The 19,347-nt window shown below is 32.6% G+C and overlaps 1 protein-coding gene across 2 annotated transcripts; it reads right to left on the bottom strand.

The window, feature by feature from the left end:
• Nucleotides 1–1,169: 1,169 nt before the first annotated feature.
• On the bottom strand, nucleotides 1,170–18,830 carry LOC139487531 (uncharacterized). Of its 2 annotated transcripts, none has more exons than XM_071272398.1 (2): nucleotides 18,711–18,830; nucleotides 1,170–3,804 (listed from the first exon to the last, which is right to left on the bottom strand). In XM_071272398.1, the coding sequence occupies exon 2, from the start codon at nucleotides 3,781–3,783 to the stop codon at nucleotides 1,972–1,974; it is 1,812 nt and encodes a 603-aa protein (XP_071128499.1). In that variant the 5' UTR covers nucleotides 3,784–3,804; nucleotides 18,711–18,830; the 3' UTR covers nucleotides 1,170–1,971. The 2 variants fall into 2 exon arrangements, with proteins under 2 accessions (XP_071128499.1, XP_071128498.1); XM_071272397.1 differs by lacking the exon at nucleotides 18,711–18,830 and adding an exon at nucleotides 6,541–6,757.
• Between the last annotated feature and the right edge of the window lie 517 nt (nucleotides 18,831–19,347).

Below are 19,347 nucleotides of genomic sequence, written 5' to 3' on the forward strand. Positions count from 1 at the left end.
CGAAATGCCTGCAAGATTTACTGACGATCACATTTTGCAAGAACCGCCGAAGCGGATTTTTTCTGCGTGAAATTCATCGTCACTTGTATTCATTTCGTATAATTATATGCAAAACACAACTCTCAAGCCTAATATAGTAACAAATTTTCGGGAATTGACACAAAAGATGTAGGAAATTAACATCGTGAATGCAAAACACATACAACAATACCGTACATATCAACCTAGCGGCTGAGTATTTCTTTGAAACAGTGCGCGTTCACGGAGAAATTACAAAAAGACAAGTGTACCTGTTTTGGGCTCCGTCATGTTGGGATCACCGTAAGGAGTTACGGTGTTCAGTTGAACATCATTGATACCTGGTAAGATACGTTTTATGCCTCTGGCTTTAAATATCCATAAAACATGACCAAGTATTATCTAACCCATAATTATCATATTAGTTGGGTCTATTTTCAGCTTAAAATAAAGAGTTTATATAAATGTGTTACAACTGTCACGAAATACATTTATCAGATTGAAAGGGTCTATCACAGCGATTGAACCTGAATAAAAGAATCTAAATACGTTGAAATTTAATGGTGCAGTAAAATTTGTACCTCTAATTCCATTATTAATATATTGATAATACCTTCAAATAATTAAGAACAACGTTCTTTAAGGTAGGATTGTTCCTTATTGTTGATGGCCATGCGTTGACCTATATTTGCTTACATCCTCGTTCTTCGGCCTCTGTTGGATACTTATCTTTTTATAAATCAAACCACACCTTCTTATCTATTTTACATCCGATTTCTTCGAGGAAAACAAACTGTGTTTCTAATTTATTAAAAGATAGAAGAACACCAGACCAAGAAATAGCCTTACGACAATGAATAAACTGTTGACACATACATGCCTAGCCTGTCATCACAAAATTCAGAAAAAGACAATAAGATTAACATGGGTAAAACTGTTATGCATTCAAAGTCGCTAGATCATGATTGGCCTCGAAATGGTCGACAAACTAAGATGAACCGGCAGTAATGTAACTTAATAGAAAATATCGGTGTCTATTTTTAGCAGTTTCTATCAACCTAACTTTAACAGAAAACTGGAACCTTTCCTAGAGTGCAGGGCCTCAAAATAGTCGTCAAACCGATATGTGCAGATAGTAATTCAACATTATATCAAATATCAATGATCTATTGCAAGTATAGTTTCTATCAAGCCGATGAACGTTTAAAAGATCGTTTAGCAATATCCTGAAATTCATTACATGACGTCACAAAGTATATCGTTTAAACGTTCTGAAACATATCATATCTGTGATCGATTATTTAACGAAAAAAAATCTTCAAATACATAAGATGACAAGCAAACAAACAAAAAAGCAATTTAATTAACACCAAGTATTATTAATTCGTATATTTTAACAAATTTGATTCGTCAAGGGATAGTCACATGTTAAACTATATTTTCGAAGGTAGAGAAAAAACGGCGGATAGCAAAATGCATATTGACCGGCAAAAAGCATATTGCACGGTTATTTTTAGAATATCTAAAAACCGATATACTTTGTGAAGTCATGCTGAGTCTACTATAACTGTTATTATAGTAGTCTCAGCGTCATGTAATGAATTTCAGGATTATCATAGTGTTTAACGTTTTGAAACAAATGTTATCTGTGATCGATTATTTGACGAAAAAAAGTCTTCAAATACATAAGATATCCCAAAAAAGGTAAATGAAATAACAGCTAATATGTTGTTATTGCCAAGGAGACAATGTAATATCTATAAAGTTCCAACAAACCTAAATGACGATTTTGATACAAACATGGTCGGAAATTAATAATATAACAAATATAGCCTTTGTATGAGGTCAATACAGGATATATCGACCCAAAGAAGTATATCGACCTCGAACTTCGTCCTCAGTCCATATACTTCTTATACCAAACACACTGTGCCGTTCGAAAACATTGAAGGCTTAAGTACGAACAAACACAACATCCAATGCCATACCGTCTCTATTATCACCATCTTCATTATTTAACTGAGAATGTTCCACATAACCTCCAATATTTTCAAAAAAATCTCGTAAATTCTTTAATTTTTGGAATGACTTGTTTATAATATTTTGTTTTCCATCCCATGTTCTATATTCAATAGACCAAATATTTACCACTATTTTTCTGGATATCAGTTCGTTTCTTATTGACTCCAAAATAATCATTTCTGATCCTTCAACGTCCAACGAAAAGTAGTCAATATGTTGCACGCCTATCAGATCTAGGATTTCTATCATATTAAAACAAGGAACTGAAATTGTTCGTTTGGTTTTTACCATCTTCATCTGGTCATCATCTAATTCGGACGCCATGCCGCCAACTGCGCCACTCTGAATAAATTCAGTTTTATTTAATGTATCTGATATACATGAACACAGACGCCAAGCTTGCCGTTTCAGCGCATCTATTTGTCGACAAAGATCAGGGTTAGCTTCTATTAAAAGTCCAGTCCAGTTATGTTTTCTTTCTAACCACAAAGTGTTTGAATACGTTTGACCATTGAATGCTCCCATTTCAACAAAAAATCCATTTTTCTTTCCGGAAATTTGATACACCGTTTCATCCTGATGTGCTTGCGAGAAGTGTTGATCAATGTTGTTTAAATGGTAATAAGGATGTGGTTCTTTCAGCCTGTAATGATCAAGCTGTCTTGTAAAATTTTCATTGATCTTAGTAAAAACATGTACGCGTTGGAGTCCGTAACCTCGATAATGCTGTTTCCAATTTGTTGTTAGATATGGATACCTTATCTTTCCATACCACCTACCGGCATTAAATTTTATGTAATCCATTTCATAATTATATGGAACGCCAATGGTTAACGATCCACCTTTCTTAGTTACACACCATCCCCTGGCAATGGCAATAATATCTCCCCAGGGATTTAGTCCGTCACCATACCTCCCTAAACCGGAATGTTCTATTGAACTAAAAGTAACAACAGCATCAAAACTCCCTAAAGTTTTGTTTAAGTAACTTTTCCGATATTGATCGGGAATCATTGTCTTTATTTTAGGGTGTTTTGAAACAATTTTCCCATATTCTAACGTAACAACCTCGCGTGCTCCTGCTTCCAAAGCACATGCTTCTACCCATGGAATTTCAGAACCTATAACTAAAACTCGACCATTCATAATTCCAGGTGCATGCTTTAAACCGTCTCGTAAAGCGTTTGTTTCGGATACGCCATACGTTCCTTTTAACTTGTTGTCTTTTGCCAAAGAAATGTATTCCTTGATTATTTGTTCTGTCCAAACTGCCAGTCTGGCCGTCTTACCCAAATATCCCCCATCATTGAAATACCATGGTGACACCTTTAGTCTTTTGTTCATCGTAAAGTCCATATGCAAATGTTTAGGTATAGTTTTGGGGGCATTAGATAAGCCGTGGCCACGATCTATATGTTCATTTTTAAAGAGCGCTTGACAATCAATTGGGACAGTTATTTGATCAAAGTAAGGTCCAGGTACCCCTTTTGCATTTGTTTCGCAAAGCTTTCCGCAATCCTTTCTGATAGATTCTACAGAATCTGATTCCTGAATGGGCTGTGTCTCTGTTTTGTTATTAGCTTTTTGTTCATATGTGAATGATTTCAGACCGTTATATTCCTTTGTGTTTATAGGTGGTATCTTTGTTGAGTTCTGGTCATAGTTGACTTCATATAAACACACAAACAGTAAGACTAGAACAACTGGCACCATTTGTACCCTTGTAAATCTTTTGTAGCACATAATTTCTGGCAGATGTTTTCTCTGGAAAAGAAGAGAAAAATATAATAAAGAAGAGTGCTTCCATTTTGCAAGAAAAAGCTATTTCATTTAAATCAGAACAGTTATCTTTTAATGGGTTTAAATGGTCTGTGTGATTAATTATTACCACCATGTATGTATGTATGTATGTATGTATGTATGTATGTATGTATGTATGTATGTATGTATGTATGTATGTATGTATGTATGTATGTATGTATGTATGTATGTATGTATGTATGTATGTATGTATGTATGTATGTATGTATGTATGTATGTATGTATGTATGTATGTATGTATGTATGTATGTATGTATGTATGTATGTATGTATTATTAAGAAGGGATATAGTTACGATACTGTTGTCAGGTCATTAAAGATTGCATATTTTGGCGTAATATTGATTCACTTATAGCGTCTTTGCATCGGAACTAAACACATTTATTCAAAAACCAGTTGTTGGCATGACACGGGTTATGTTCTTCTCATATATGTTATGATGGTATGATACTAAACCCCTAAGGGGAAGGATTGTGCCTGATGTTCATATGATGAAATCACAATCTTTCAGTCAGTTTATTTGAAGTCTGGAGCTGGCATGTCAGTTTACTGCTAGTAGTCTGTTGCTATTTATGTATTATTGTCATTTTGTTTATTTTCTTTGGTTACATCTTCTGACATCAGACTTGGACTTCTCTTGGACTGAATTTTAATGTGCGTATTGTTATGCGTTTACTTTTCTACATTGGCTAGAGGTATAGGGGGAAGGTTAAGATCTCACAAACATGTTTAACCCCGCCGCATTTTTGCGCCTGTCCCAAGTCAGGAGCCTCTGGCCTTTGTTAGTCTTGTATTATTTTAATTTTAGTTTCTTGTGTACAATTTGGAAATTAGTATGGCGTTCATTATCACTGAACTTAGTATATATATGTTTAGGGGCCAGCTGAAGGACGCCTCCGGTGTGGGAATTTCTCGCTACATTGACCTGTTGGTGACCTTCTGCTGTTGTTTTTTTTCTATGGTCGGGTTGTTGTCTCAGACAGCGGTCACTATTACAGTTCTTTGATGTTTAGCAGTCCACGCCATATAAGAAGCTCTAATGACTCCGACAAAAAAAGAAATACTATCTAACTGTATGGAACAATGTCAGTAAATCGTTTAGTAAACTAAATGTATAAATACTTAAAGACATCTAGAACATGACTTTATACATAAAATAAGAAGATGGAGTATGATTGCAAATGAAACAACAAGAGACCAAAATGACACACAAATCAACAACTATAAGTCACCGTACGGACTTCAACAATGAGCAAATCTCATACCGCATAGTAAGCTATAAAATGCCCCGAAATGACAATGTAAAACAATTAAAACGAGAAAACTAACGGCCTATTTATGTGCAAAAAAAAGAACGAAAAAAAAATATGTAACACATAAACAAACGATAACCGCTGAATTACAGGCACCTGACTAGGGACAGGCACATACATGCATAATGTGGCGGGGTTAAACATGTTAGCGGGATCCCAATGCTACCCCTAACCTGGGACAGTGGTATAACAGTACAACATAAGCTGACAGCTAGTTCAAAGCCACTAACAACTAATAAAAGGATCATGCAGATTCAGATTCAGATTCAATATTTTATTAAAGTCTCACTACTTGCAATACATAAATATACAGTACCTACAGAGTATATAACACAATTTAAAACAGACAATACACCAATATAAAACACACATACCATTTTATTAAGAATTATGAGAGACTGTAAAACAATTTCTTTATGAGACTAGTTAAAATACAGACGATTATTAAAATAATTTCATTTTTTATTATATAAAAATGTATTTCTTCTACTTAAAATATCAAAGCAGGTTTTGTCAACCATATAATAACAATCAATGTTTTTAAATAAATAAACAAATTTATCATCATCAGACAAATCATTAAAATCTACATTATATTTCATAGCTTCCCTATATAGACAAAAGCGCAAATTACATATAAAGGGCATGATAATATAACATGTTTTTCGTCTTCTACATGTTTGTTATCATTACACATAAAACACCCTCTTTCGTCTACATTTTTATTTTCATACCGCCCTGTTCAATTCTCAACGGAGCTACTCCGCATCTAAATTTAGCAAAAGCACTTCTATATATATATACGATAAATTTTTATAAAAAAAAATATATATAGGTCATCGTGCTTGTTTTCAAGATATGAGCCATTGAAATTTTAGCGGGAAAATATTTTCTCTTGACTTTTCATAGCTTTATCATTGACAAGTTAAAGTTCTCAAAAACTGTTAAAAAGTAATTAAAATTTTATAAGACTTTAATTTACAGATTATCGGTTTATCAAAATACATGTTAAAGAATTTCAAAAAGAAAAATGGGGATCACCGGGCAAATTTTTTCAAGGCATTCAAATGGATAAAACCAGAAGATTCTGAAAATCTGACAAAAAATCCAAAACCTGACAAGCCAGCTTCCTTAACAGCTGTATCATGATACGTGATATATCTGTAATTTTCCGAATTTTTGATCGATAGTGAACCGTTTCAGTATTTTTCTTTAATTATTTTTCGTGTAGCCGTCCGTCTCAGTGTTATTCAGTTTTTGTACGAGAACACATATTACAATATTCAAATTTATTTAGGGGCTCAATTAAGCAGAGGAAGTTCCCTTTTTTTTTTTGGAATCTTTTATGATATCGGAAATTCGTTACCGGCTGAATCAGCTGTTGGATCATTTTTGTTATTGTCTCCCGATCTTACGAGAGTATTATGTTCAATACTTTAGTAGATAAACACTCCCATTCGTTGTAGCAAGAACTTTCTATACTAAGTATATACTAGTATAGAAAGTCCCTGGTTGTAGTCACAAAATAAATCGAAATTCCTTTTTTCCTGGATAATCTGATTTATATCTCCTTTTATTTCAATTTGAAAAAAATGAAACAAATACAAAAATTACATAGAATTAAATACATTTGTGCAATACAAAAATATTCTGTTAATAAATCTGAGAAATGTGTACACAATATGCATATAAAACATTTACCTAGATTGATATCACATGTTATCATATACTTAGACTAAATAACATATAAATTTTACCGTATGATAATAGCATTAAATTGACGTCATTTCCATATTTTTCGAATTGGTGCTTAGCGGGCTGATATGAAAAGTTTATCACATGCTTCGATTTTTATCACAGGCCTTTCCGTAACGTTATCACATGGCATTCCGGTAATACTCGGCCAATTCCGGAAAATACACCTTAATGTTACGTTTTCAGTGAAAAACATTACAAAGTAGTGTACAAAACAATTTCTTGAATACTGGAAAGTATATTGTTAAAAATGATAAAAAAAAAAAAAAAAAAAAAAAAAAAAAAAATTATTTAATAAATGCATTGTTTAAGTTTTTCTGAAACATAATTTAGAAAGTTTCTTTAAAAAGTTGACTTTTCCAAACAATGATCATTATGTATATTGCTGACTTATTTTTTTGTCGATTCGTCCATATTAATATGTTTTTTTTCTTTCTCTCTTCTGTTGAGGCATATGATAGAAAGATTTCAGATTGAATGTATCAAATTTTGGGCCCGACGCCCGTGAACTTTTTTACTCTTTAAACTTCGGGAACCACGTAAAAGGATCAATATATGAATCTGTTATTTTTCTCTACTGTTGAAGCATATGATAAAAAGATCATAACATGTCATTTTTCATATCGCATGTATTATCAGCCCTCGGTCAATATCAACCCTCGAGCCATGCGGCTCTTGGGCTGATATTGAACCTGGGGCTGATAATACATGCGATATGAAAAATGCCATGTAATAATCTGATGATATCACATGATATAAAACATTTTCCTAGATTAATATCCCATGATATAAAACATTTACCTAGATTAATATCACATGATATAAAACATTCACCTAGATAGATATCACATGATATAAAACATTCACCTAGATTAATATCACATGACATAAAACATTTATCCAGATTGATATCACATGATATAAAACATTCACCTAGATTAATATCACATGATATAAAACATTTATCTAGATTGATAGATATAAAACCTCTGTAAACAAAATCTGGTTAAGAGAAAAAAAACAAGAGGATGTCAAAAAGACAGCAATCTGTTCACTGTTTAGCAGTCACAGGCAAAATGGTAATTGACCAAATGTTGACCTTGTCTTAGTTATCTGACAAAATATATAAATATATTCAATTGGTTGAACATTTATTAGGTTGTTTCATAGGAGGGATATACATATCCTTCTTTAATAAATCAATCAAGGTACACAACTCTTTTTTTGGAATCTTTTATGATATCGGAAATTCGTTACCGGCTGAATCAGGTGTTGGATCATTATACCCCCGCTTTAAAAAAGGGGGGGGGGGTATACTGTTTTACCTCTGTCTGTCAGTCCGTCCGTCAGTCCGTCCATCAGTCCGTCCGTCAGTCAGTCCGTCCCATGAAACTTTCGTCACATGTTTCTCAGGAACTACACATCCACCCTTTCGGTAATTTGGTATCAACATTTATATATGTCAGCCATACCGTGTGATGCGTTTTCAGATTCATCACTCGACAACTTCCTGTTTACCGAACACTTGCATATTTTTACACTATTAATATTATTTTTGTTATTGTCTCCCGATCTTACGAGAGTATTATGTTCAATACGTTAGTAAATAAACACTCCCATTCGTTGTAGCAAGAACTTTCTATACTAAGTATATACTATTATAGAAAGTCCCTGGTTGTAGTTATATACAAAATGTACATGTCTGTTCAGCTTTCAATAATATTGAAATTCAAGGTCCTCGATAAACAAAAATCTTGCGTTCTATGATCTTGCTTTACGATATGTATTTTTTAACTTACTAGTTTGATTTCTAACAAAAAAAATTTTAAATACAGATAATAATTGTTTGCATTAAAATTGCTTCCAGGATCCAGCAATACTGATGTTTCTTTAAGTAAGGAAATCGAAGGAAAACGGGTAATTTTTAGCCACTGATTTTATTGAGAAAAAAATCAGTGGTCAATTTATTAAATGTATTTAATGTTAATAATTATAGGTCAAAGTACGGCCTTCACCCCGAACAGCAATCTCAGCTTAAGTTGTTCTTGCTTAAAAATTGCTTCCAGGCTCAAATAATACTAATAAATATAATAATAGTACCCGTCCACGTCCACTTGTATTTTAGTCCATCTGATGAATTTTAGTCCATCTGATGAGTTAAGCCTTTTTCAACTGATTTTTATAGTTCGTTCATATGTTGTTATGTTTGACACTGTCCCAGGTTAAAAAGGGGGGGATCCCGCTATCATGCTTAAACCCGCCAAACGTATGTATGTGCCTGTCCCATGTCGGCCTGTAATTCAGGGGTTGTCGTTGCATATTTGGTTTTTGTTCAATTTTTACATAAATCAGGTCGTTAGTTTTCTCGTTTGAAATGTTTTACATTGTCATTTTGGGGCCTTTTATAGATGACTATGCGGTATGGGCTTTGCTCATTGCTGAAGGACGTACGGTGACCTATAAGTTCTGTTAATTTCTTTGTTATTTTTTGTCTCTTATGGAGAGTTGTCTCATTGGCAATCACACCACATCTTTTATCTATTGTATGCTTTCCTAATGTACTGATGACTATTTTTTGGATGATACAATAACAAATGCACCGCATAGCGTTATAAAATATGAAATAAAAATATGCATATACTTTTTACATTTCCATAATTGACTGTTGTTTTGCCAGTGGGTTTCTCCTTGACAAAAAAAAACAACCTAGACACGCACAAGAAACTTTCACAATGCTTAACACATTTTATACCTGTTCATAAATAACATTCAAAGATACTTATAATTTTTAGTAAAATAGTCCAAATGAATGCAACTGTTTTTTTTTGTATGACTTCATCATTCTTCAACAATAGCAAAAACAGACCGTGCATGAAAAAAACAACCTCCGCCAGTCAATTTTCTAATAAAATCAAATTAAGCAAAAAAATTCTTAAAACTAGATTGGACACTTATCATGCTTACCTCACTAAACCTCATTACTATACTAACAAAAAAACTGATAATTATTTCAAAATACGATAGTATGAATGTTCTTCCTGGTTTTGAAAGAACGATTCTTTTTATAGACATGAACGCGGCTGTCAAAGAGAGCACCCCTTTTCCATTATTATCGTAAGTCTACGTTACGTTTACGTTACGTTTGCGATCACCTTTGTGAAACACTCGCAGGTAAAATCTTACACTAAACGTAAGTTTAATCGTAAACGTAAGTCGTACGAATCTTTGTGAAACGATTCTTTAAATTTGAGCTTTTTGTTTTTATGTCCCAACTACGATAGTAGAGGGGCATTATGTCTTCTTGTCTGTGCGTCTGTTCGTACGTTCGTCCCGCTTCAGGTTTAAAGTTTTTGGTAAAGGTAGTTTTTGATGAAGTTGAAGTCCAATCAACTTTAAACTTTCTACACATGTTCCCCATGATATGATCTTTCTAGTTTTAATGCTAAATTAAAGTTTTGACCCCAATTTCACGGTCCACTGAACATAGAACATGTTAGTGCGAAGTTCAGGTTTAGGTTTTTGGTCAAGGTAGTTATTGATAAAATTGAAGTTCAATCAACTTGAAACTTAGTACACATGTTCCCTATGATATGATCTTTCTAATTTAAATGCCAAATTGATGTTTTGACTCCAATTTTACGGTCCACTGAACAAGGAAAATGGTACTGCGAGTTGGGCATTCGTGTACTATGGACACATTCTTGTTTCAAATAACTCATATTTATAAAATATTCATAAATGTAGAAACAACATAATTTTTTGCTGTATTATATCAAATTTAAAAAAAAAATGTATGATCATAGGTTTTTTTTTGGCCTATGTACTTTCGTAGACCACTTAAAAGAGGGACGAACGATACCAAAGGGACAGTCAAACTCATAAATCTAAAACAAACTGACAACGCAGTGGCTAAAAATGAAAAAGACAATCAAACAACAGCACACACGACACAACATAGAAAACTAAAGAATTAAATTGCATTGAAGTCTTTAATATAGATGATATATAACGTTTCTCTCTTCTGTGACCACTAATAATTTCAAAGTAATTCAAAAACAAAGTGCCCACATTTTCAAGATCTTTTTATAACACAAATCTTGGATCAAGTCAGGAGTCTGTAGTACAGCGGTTGTGGTTGGTTTATTTCGGCCATATTTGTTTTCTGTAAATTGTGTTGTTATAAATTAGGCAGTTAGTTTTTTCGTATGATTTGTTTCATAGTTTTCATGTTTAAATGTACGGCCTTTTATAGACGACTCGACGGTATGGGTTTTACTCATTTTCTCAAGGCCGTATATTTGCCTGTATATTCACTTATATGAACTTCTTTAATAGATGGTTGTCTCATTGGCAATTATAACATACCCTTGTATCCTGGGACTGTCCCAGGTTAGGCGTAGGGTTGGGATCCTGCTAATATGTTTAACCCCGCCATATTATGTATGTATGTGCCTGTCCCAAGTCAGTAGCCTGTAATTCAGTGGTTGTCGTTTGTTAAATGTGTTACATATTTGTTTTTCGTTCATTTTTTTTTAAATAAATAAGGCCGTTAGTTTTCTCGTTTGAATTGTTTTACATTTTCATTTCGGGGCCTTTTATAGCTGACTATGCGGTATGGGTTTTGCTCATTGTTGAAGGACGTACGGTGACCTATAGTTGTTAAGTACTGTGTCATGTTGGTCTCTAGTGGAGAGCTGTCTCATTGGCAATCATACCACATCTTTTTTATAAGTATGTCAACAGGTTGTGATATCAATCTATGCACGAGAGTTCAAATGAAGTAGATGTGCACAATTATAGGCAGCCGTACCGCTTTTAACAATGATAAAAACCCATACCGCAAAGGCAATAAAAGGCCACAACATGAATTATGAAAACAATTAAAATTGGAAGATTAAGTCCAATTATATAAAAAAATATATAAAAAATCCGAAAAACAAATATCACAGACACAAACCATCGAAAACCAATTCACTATAGGCCCATAAAGAATATGTCGGGGTTAAACATGTGTTAAGCACTTAACCTAGAACAGTAATGTAACCGCACAAAATAAAAACATAATGCCATTTTTTTTGGCGTATACGTTTCACTCCAGGTGTAAAACTCAGAAATTTGTTGAAAAATATCTTACAGAGTCCGAATTATAATACTCTCATAACAGTTGGCTCATGGTTCTTCTATATTTTGTCTATAATTGTTGCAGACTGAATAATACTCCTATATGTCGTTTGGTGGTTTTTTTCGTCAGTGAGTTGCTTGTTCATTATTAATATGAATAGGAATTGCACCCTATTATTTAAATCGATGGGATTATCTTTTTATTAAGATAAACATTAAAATATTTGTTACTTATTTCAGGCTGAAAATAAGATATGGGAATAAAATTGAGAATGGAAATGGGGAATGTGTCAAAGAGACAACAACCCGACCATAGAACAGACAACAGCAGATAGTCACCAACAGGTCTTCAATGCAGCGCAAAATTCCCGCACCCGGAGGCGTCTTTCAGCTGTCAACTTATCAAATGTATATACTAGTTCAGTGATAATGAACGCCATACTAAACTCCCAATTGTACACAAGAAACTAAAATCAAAGTAATACAAGACTAACAAAGGTCAGAGACTCCTGACGTGGGACAGGCGCAAAAATGCGGCGGGATTAAACATTTTTATGAGATCTCAACCCTCCCCCTATGTAGAAAAGTAAACGCATAACAATACGCACATTAAAATTCAGTTCAAGAGAAGTCCGAGTCTGATGTCAGAAGATGTAACCAAAGAAAATAAACAAAATGACAATAATACATAAATAACAACAGACTACTAGAAGTTAACTGACCAGCTCCAGACTTCAATCAAACTGATTGAAAGATTATGTCTTCATTATGAATATCAGGCAAAAAACTTCCAGTTAGGGTTTAGTATCATACCATCATATGTATAAATGTTGGAAAATTTAGTTGTTATAAGAACTCTACAAAACATGTATATGTATAAGTGTAAATTAAGTCCAGTAATTTATTATTTATTGATATTGGACGTCGATGAAAGACGACTACTGTACAATGAATCGGACGTCGATTAGAGGATTAAAATATTGGACGTCGATTTGAGAATGAGAAGTCAGATTTGGACGTCAATTAGTGAAACGGACGTCGATTTGATGAACGGACGTCGATTAGAGGCCGGACGTCGATCTGAGTCTCACATATATTAAAGTTATATCAACGAAAGATCGTTTTCAATATATAAAACGAATTTATATTACTTATGTTAACAGTTTGAAAATACTGGGTTAGACTTCCCAAGCAATGGTTTAAAAAATCAATTATTTATTCATGTATTCATTCATTCATATAATGCGCATTCAATATAAAAAGCTGAGTGTCCTGTTTAATACATATACTATTGTTGTCTAAACTTGTATTTCAATAAAGTTTAGGTGCAAATGTAAATTGTAGACATAAATTGGTTACCAAGGAGATTCATAGGCGGATCCAAGGGGGCTCTGAAGCATGCCTGGAGCGGCCCTTATGTCTGTCTGTGCCCCCCCCCCCTCCTTAGGAAAAGTTCTGTATCCGCCACTGAGATCTACGTATTTGGTGATAATTCTTATAAATTTTTAAACTTGTAAAGCTTGTTTAGGTCATACCGGTTGCTTCTATTCATTAGACCTTGAAATTCAAAAAATATTTTGTCTGTTTACAAAAAGATTCTTTAATAGCGTTGGTCTACTTTCGTCTATTTCCGAACAGGAATATGACAGTTGTTATCCATTCGTTTGATGTGTTTGTACATTGCCTTGTGCCATTTGATTAGGGATTTTCCGTTTTTAATTTTCTAACTCGGAGTTCAGTATTTTTGTGATTCTACTTTTTTCTTAGACATAATGAAACTCGTCGCCAATATAACCGGAATTACTCAGAGTACAAATACGATTTTCTTTATGAATATTTCCGCGGAATGTTTAACGTTCTAAATCTACAAAAAGAAGCAATATATTTTGCATCTTAATTATCAAAGAAGGTTTCGAAATTTATACTATTTTGAAATAATTATGCCCCACCTACGATAGTAGAGGGGCATTATGTTTTCTGGTCTGTGGCTCCGTTCGTGTGTTTGTCCGTTCGTCTGTGCGTCCGTTCAGGTTAAAGTGTTTGGTCAAGGTAGTTTTTGATGAAGCTGAAGTCTAATCAACTTGAAACTTAGTACACTTGTTGCTTATGATATGATCTTTCTAATTTTAGCGCCAAATTAGACTTTTGCCCCCAATTTCACGGTCCACTGAACATAGAAAATGAAAGTGGGAGTTTTAGGTTAAAGTTTTTGGTCAAGGTAGTTTTTGATGAAGCTGAAGTCCAATCAACTTGAAACTTAGTACACTTGTTGCTTATTGTATGATCTTTCTAATTTTTAAGCCAAATTAGACTTTTGATCCAAATTTCACGGTTCACTAAACATAGAAAATGAAAGTGGGAGTTTCAGGTTACAGTTTTTGGTCAAGGTAGTTTTTGATGAAATTGAAGTCCAATCAACTTGAAACTTAGTACATATGTTCCCTATAGTATAATCTTTCTAATTTTAATTAGATTAGATTAGATTATTACCCAATATTTACAGTCCATGGAACATGGAAAAGGATAGTGCAAGTGGGGCAGCCGTGTACTTTGGACACATTCTTGTTGAGATTAAAACATACCACAATATTCTGCTGCATACATTAAACTGTTATGATTTTGTATCTTAGGTTAGATCGTTTACATTAGTTACAGTGCGACGGAAGCTTCATTATAAATAGTTATACAAACTTGAGTAAGCATAGAAAAGAATAACCTTGTCCTTTGTTGCATTACAATCATGAATTCAATTCTATATTATAGAGTATTAAAAGAGGGACGAAAGATACCAGAGGGACAGTCAAACTCATAAATCGAAAATAAACTGACAACGCCATGGCTAAAAATGAAATAGACAAACAGACAAACAATAGTACACATGACATAAAATAAAAAACTGAAGATTAAGCAACACGAACCCCATCAAAACACTGGCGGTTATCTCAAGTGCTCCGGAAGGGTAAGCAGATCCTGCTCCACGTGTAGCACTCGTCGTGTTGCTTATGTGATAACAAATCCGGTAAATAATTCTATTAACAGGCACAAGCCTGTTTTTTATTACACTTAGTAGTAATACAAGCTTAAATCCTGTTCTGTGTACTTGTACAACTCTTTGTTTGTCAAGTAAGAAGTTTATACCGTACAAGACAAGTGTGTTCACTTGTAGGGTACCACAATGTACCATTAAGACAAGTCGTAGCTTGAAGGATACCAACATGTAAAGAACAAGTATGAGTCTCTGTGACCAACTTGTAAAGTACATAATTGTACCAAGATATCAATTTGACGTATTGGTTATTTCTTAGGGTACATTAGAAGGACAAGTTTGTTCCTGACCCAGGACAAATGTGTACCAGTTGTATGTAGAAATAATTACATTAGATGTATGTTTCATTATAATACTTTATTCTGATTGGTTAACTGCACATCACATGTTATTCCGTAAGCAATTGCAAAACTCAATAAAACTTTTCATTCATGTTAACACGTGGTCCCACAATAAAGTGCACAGGTGAATAAAATAAAAAAAATATAAAATTCGTGTTTTCATGATCATAGCTAAAAAATGTAATTATAAGTATTGAATGCTTCTTTTTGTAACTTCATAGGGTTGTAAAAGCGTTGACCGTGCGCACATCTTTAGAATGAAGCGCTCCCGCGCTTCATACAAAATGTACTTCAGTCAACGCTTTTACACCCCAATGAATTTACAAAAAGAAGCATTCAATTCTTAAGTAGAATAGGTATAGATAGTTTATTAGAGACCGCAAAGAGCAGTTGTACATATTTTGGTTCATTGACGTTAAGGATGTACTTAGGTGAGGTTAGGTGAAAATTAATAAATTAAGAAGTTAACATTGTTACTATAAGCTGGTAGAGCACTTTTTAAAGATAGAAATAAGCTAAAAATACCGATAGGTCATGGACCTCCTTTTCGAGATAAGTGCGATTTAAAATATGGCGGGAAAAGGCTGACTCGGACTTTTACCTTTATTTGCATTGATATTATTTTGGTCTCATAAAAAGAAAGAAAATCAAGAATCTTCTAAAATTTTGGTAAATGACCTTTCATGAGCTTATAAATATTATGTGAAAAAATTAATGGGTGGTATGGGGCAAAATATTTTACATTTGACACAAATTCCAAAACCTCACCTAAGTACATCCTTAAGTTATGAATAAAGATGATTTGTTAAATATTTGTAAGTAGAACATTTTGGATCCAGTATCAAACTGGTAACGGACTCATTCTAAAAGAGGTATAGACCCTGTGTACACGTTGCAAAACGAACCAAACCCTTTTCAATCAGAATTGTACAATTTATATTTCTAATAAATTAACGGACGGACTTTATCAAACATTTCGTGTAAACCGACTAAAGGGTCGTATTTGGTTTTGATTCTTATAAATATTAAGTCGAGACATAAAAATAATATATCTAGAATTTCCAAGTTTCTATCAGAGGACCAGTATGTTTATAAAGAGAAAAATGTCTCCTTGATAAAACTTTCCGATTTCAATTTTCCATGAGGCTCGGTATTTTGTCAATATGTCTTTTTGCTTTACAATAGACGTGACAACATTTGGTATAAATGTAAAATATCATTTCAAAGTAAAAAAAAAAAAGGGGGGGGGAAACCAAACGTACTTTAGACATTTTTCATGGCGGTCTACGGAGGTCGACAATAGATAATGCTTGCATGATATATTTGGAATGTATCAAGCCCAGTAGTCAGCACTTCAGTGTTGACATGAATATCAGTTACATGGTTATTTTATAAATTTCATGCTTACAAAACTATGAATTTTTCAAAATACTGAGGATTTTGTTTACTCCAGGCAAAGATTACCGTAGCCGTATTTTACACAACGGTTCATTCAACCTATGCCAACATTTTGTAATTTAAGTATAAAATTGTATGAAAAAATGTTGGCATAGGTTGAGTAATTTGTAATAGATTAAGTGTTATAAAAACATAAATTAATTAGGGGCTAATCAATTTACAACCAGTTTAAACCTACCGTTAAAGTGTACTCAGTATACAAAATCTTTTACAAGTACGTCAAGTGAAAATGTAGGTAAAATTGTGTGTGTTGATGATCTCTATTTCATATAGGAATTAGTTTAAAATTAATATAATGAAATACTGAGGGAGAAAAAATATTTTTTTGGATTTTTATTAAAAGAACAATCATCTAGTCATATTAAATATCTATCAGTGTCATTCTCATGAATGATCAAAATATTTAAATTTTATATAAAATAGTTATCTTCAAATACAATGACATATTACACTATTGAAACTCGTGTATTTAATAAATACTGAGTGACTCGTGTAAAATATCTATTATAAATGGTAACTATTACAAATGTAATTCCAACACATACATAGAAGTAGACAAATTTCACTAATATGATTGTCTCAAAAGTCATACTATATAATATGATATGATTCTGCATCTGCACAATCAACTGGTGTCATGTTATCCTTTGGTCTCTTGGGAAAGTTTTACAAAGATATCTCAGGAGTAAGACATGTCTTAGGATGGTTTACGGTAAATTCTAGTCCTTAGTGGGTTTCACAAAGTGGTCCTTTTTTACATTTTCTAAAGTTGGTCACAAAGTAAGGACTTTTTTTAGTAATTTTTAAATTATCTTATTAATATCTAAATTATCAATTCGGATGATTGAAGTTCCAAATAAGAGATACAAAATGTAACCATAAATCACACAACACAATATAATAAACAAAACCAAACACAGAGTACTTTAATATTGAAACAAAAAAAAAGTAAATTAAGGATGAACTGTCCAACTGGAAAGTCGCTGCCTTTAAATGAACCAAAAAATCATTCTATTTGATATTTATTTTAAATCTTATATTGCAAAATTTATTTGATTATAAAAAAAATCTGTTGAAGTATCATGGTATATTTGTATATTTTGTTGCTTGTTGAAGTATGTTACATCAGAGACATATAATACTGAATTGTATTATATGTCTCTGGTTACATATTGAATACAACAAAATAATGAACAAAAATTATCATAAAAATTTGCACCAATGAAATAGCTTTTTAACTCTTGTTTTCTTAAGTATTGTTATATTTTAAAAGTATTTAATTTCAGAAATTTAGTCTATTTTTTATTATGAATTTTATATTTTTTCAACAAAATTTTGCTTGTATCAAGGGTTCTATTTAACCGTTTTTGTCCTTTTAGAAATTTTTTAATTATTCATTTTTTACTGCAACACAATTTTGCAAATACTTTATTTTAGTTTCTGAATTTTCAAAGAGTAAAATTTTAATGCTTAAATATACTGACTGTATTTTACCTTTTATTAATTAATAATTGCTATAACAACACCTATTGTGTTCTGTTTGTAGGCATATGATAGGTTGAATATATTTTTATCAAATGTTGGCATAGGTTGAAGACACCGACACAACTTTTTGGAATTTTGGGTCCTCAATGCTGTTCAACTTTGTACTTGCTAGGCTTCATAACTAGTTTGATCTAAGCGTTACTGATGCGTCTTATGTAGACGAAATACGCGTCTGGCGTATAAAATTATGAACCTCTTACATTTGATAAACATTTACCTCATTGTTAAAAGGTTGGAGAAATTGTATATAAAATGAAAGAAAAAACTTACTTATTTTTTTTTTTACAGTTTTCGAAAAGTAATATCCATATTAAATAAATGACTAGGTAGTGTATTACTTTCTCTCCATCTCTTGTCACATTTGAATTTGATAAATTATGCTGATCTCACGAATCGATATAGATTTACCGAGATGATGATTTGATCTGTGAAGTTTTTGACGTTAAAACCAACTCACCGTATCAAATGAATACGATTTGATGTGTTATTTTGTATACTAATTTTAAAATAATATGTTTCCATTTTATATAGTATCCAAGTTACAGATTCATAGTCAAACGTGATGAAATAATCTTAAAGTTCAGTGTAATAAGCCGTTAAGGAATTCGTGTTAAAAAGGGATTAAAATCAGGAAATAAGAATTCTTCCTTCTGAATATTGGATTTTAATTTTAATTTTTTTTATTTATAAATGTGTAAAATTAGTATAATAACAGTTTTGAAGTTAAAGGTTTTTTATTAGAAGAAAAAATACAGTTTTGAAAAGATTATAATCATGATCAGTTACAAGTTAATGTAACACTGATTTTACCTTTAAGTTATCAGTCCAAATGACCTCTATCATACACATCTAAGCGAGCTGTACGTAGCAACTTTACCTGACCATATCGGAAAATCGGTATTTGGTC

The sequence above is a fragment of the Mytilus edulis genome, chromosome 9, assembly GCF_963676685.1.
Source record: "Mytilus edulis chromosome 9, xbMytEdul2.2, whole genome shotgun sequence".
NCBI lineage: Eukaryota > Metazoa > Mollusca > Bivalvia > Mytilida > Mytilidae > Mytilus > Mytilus edulis.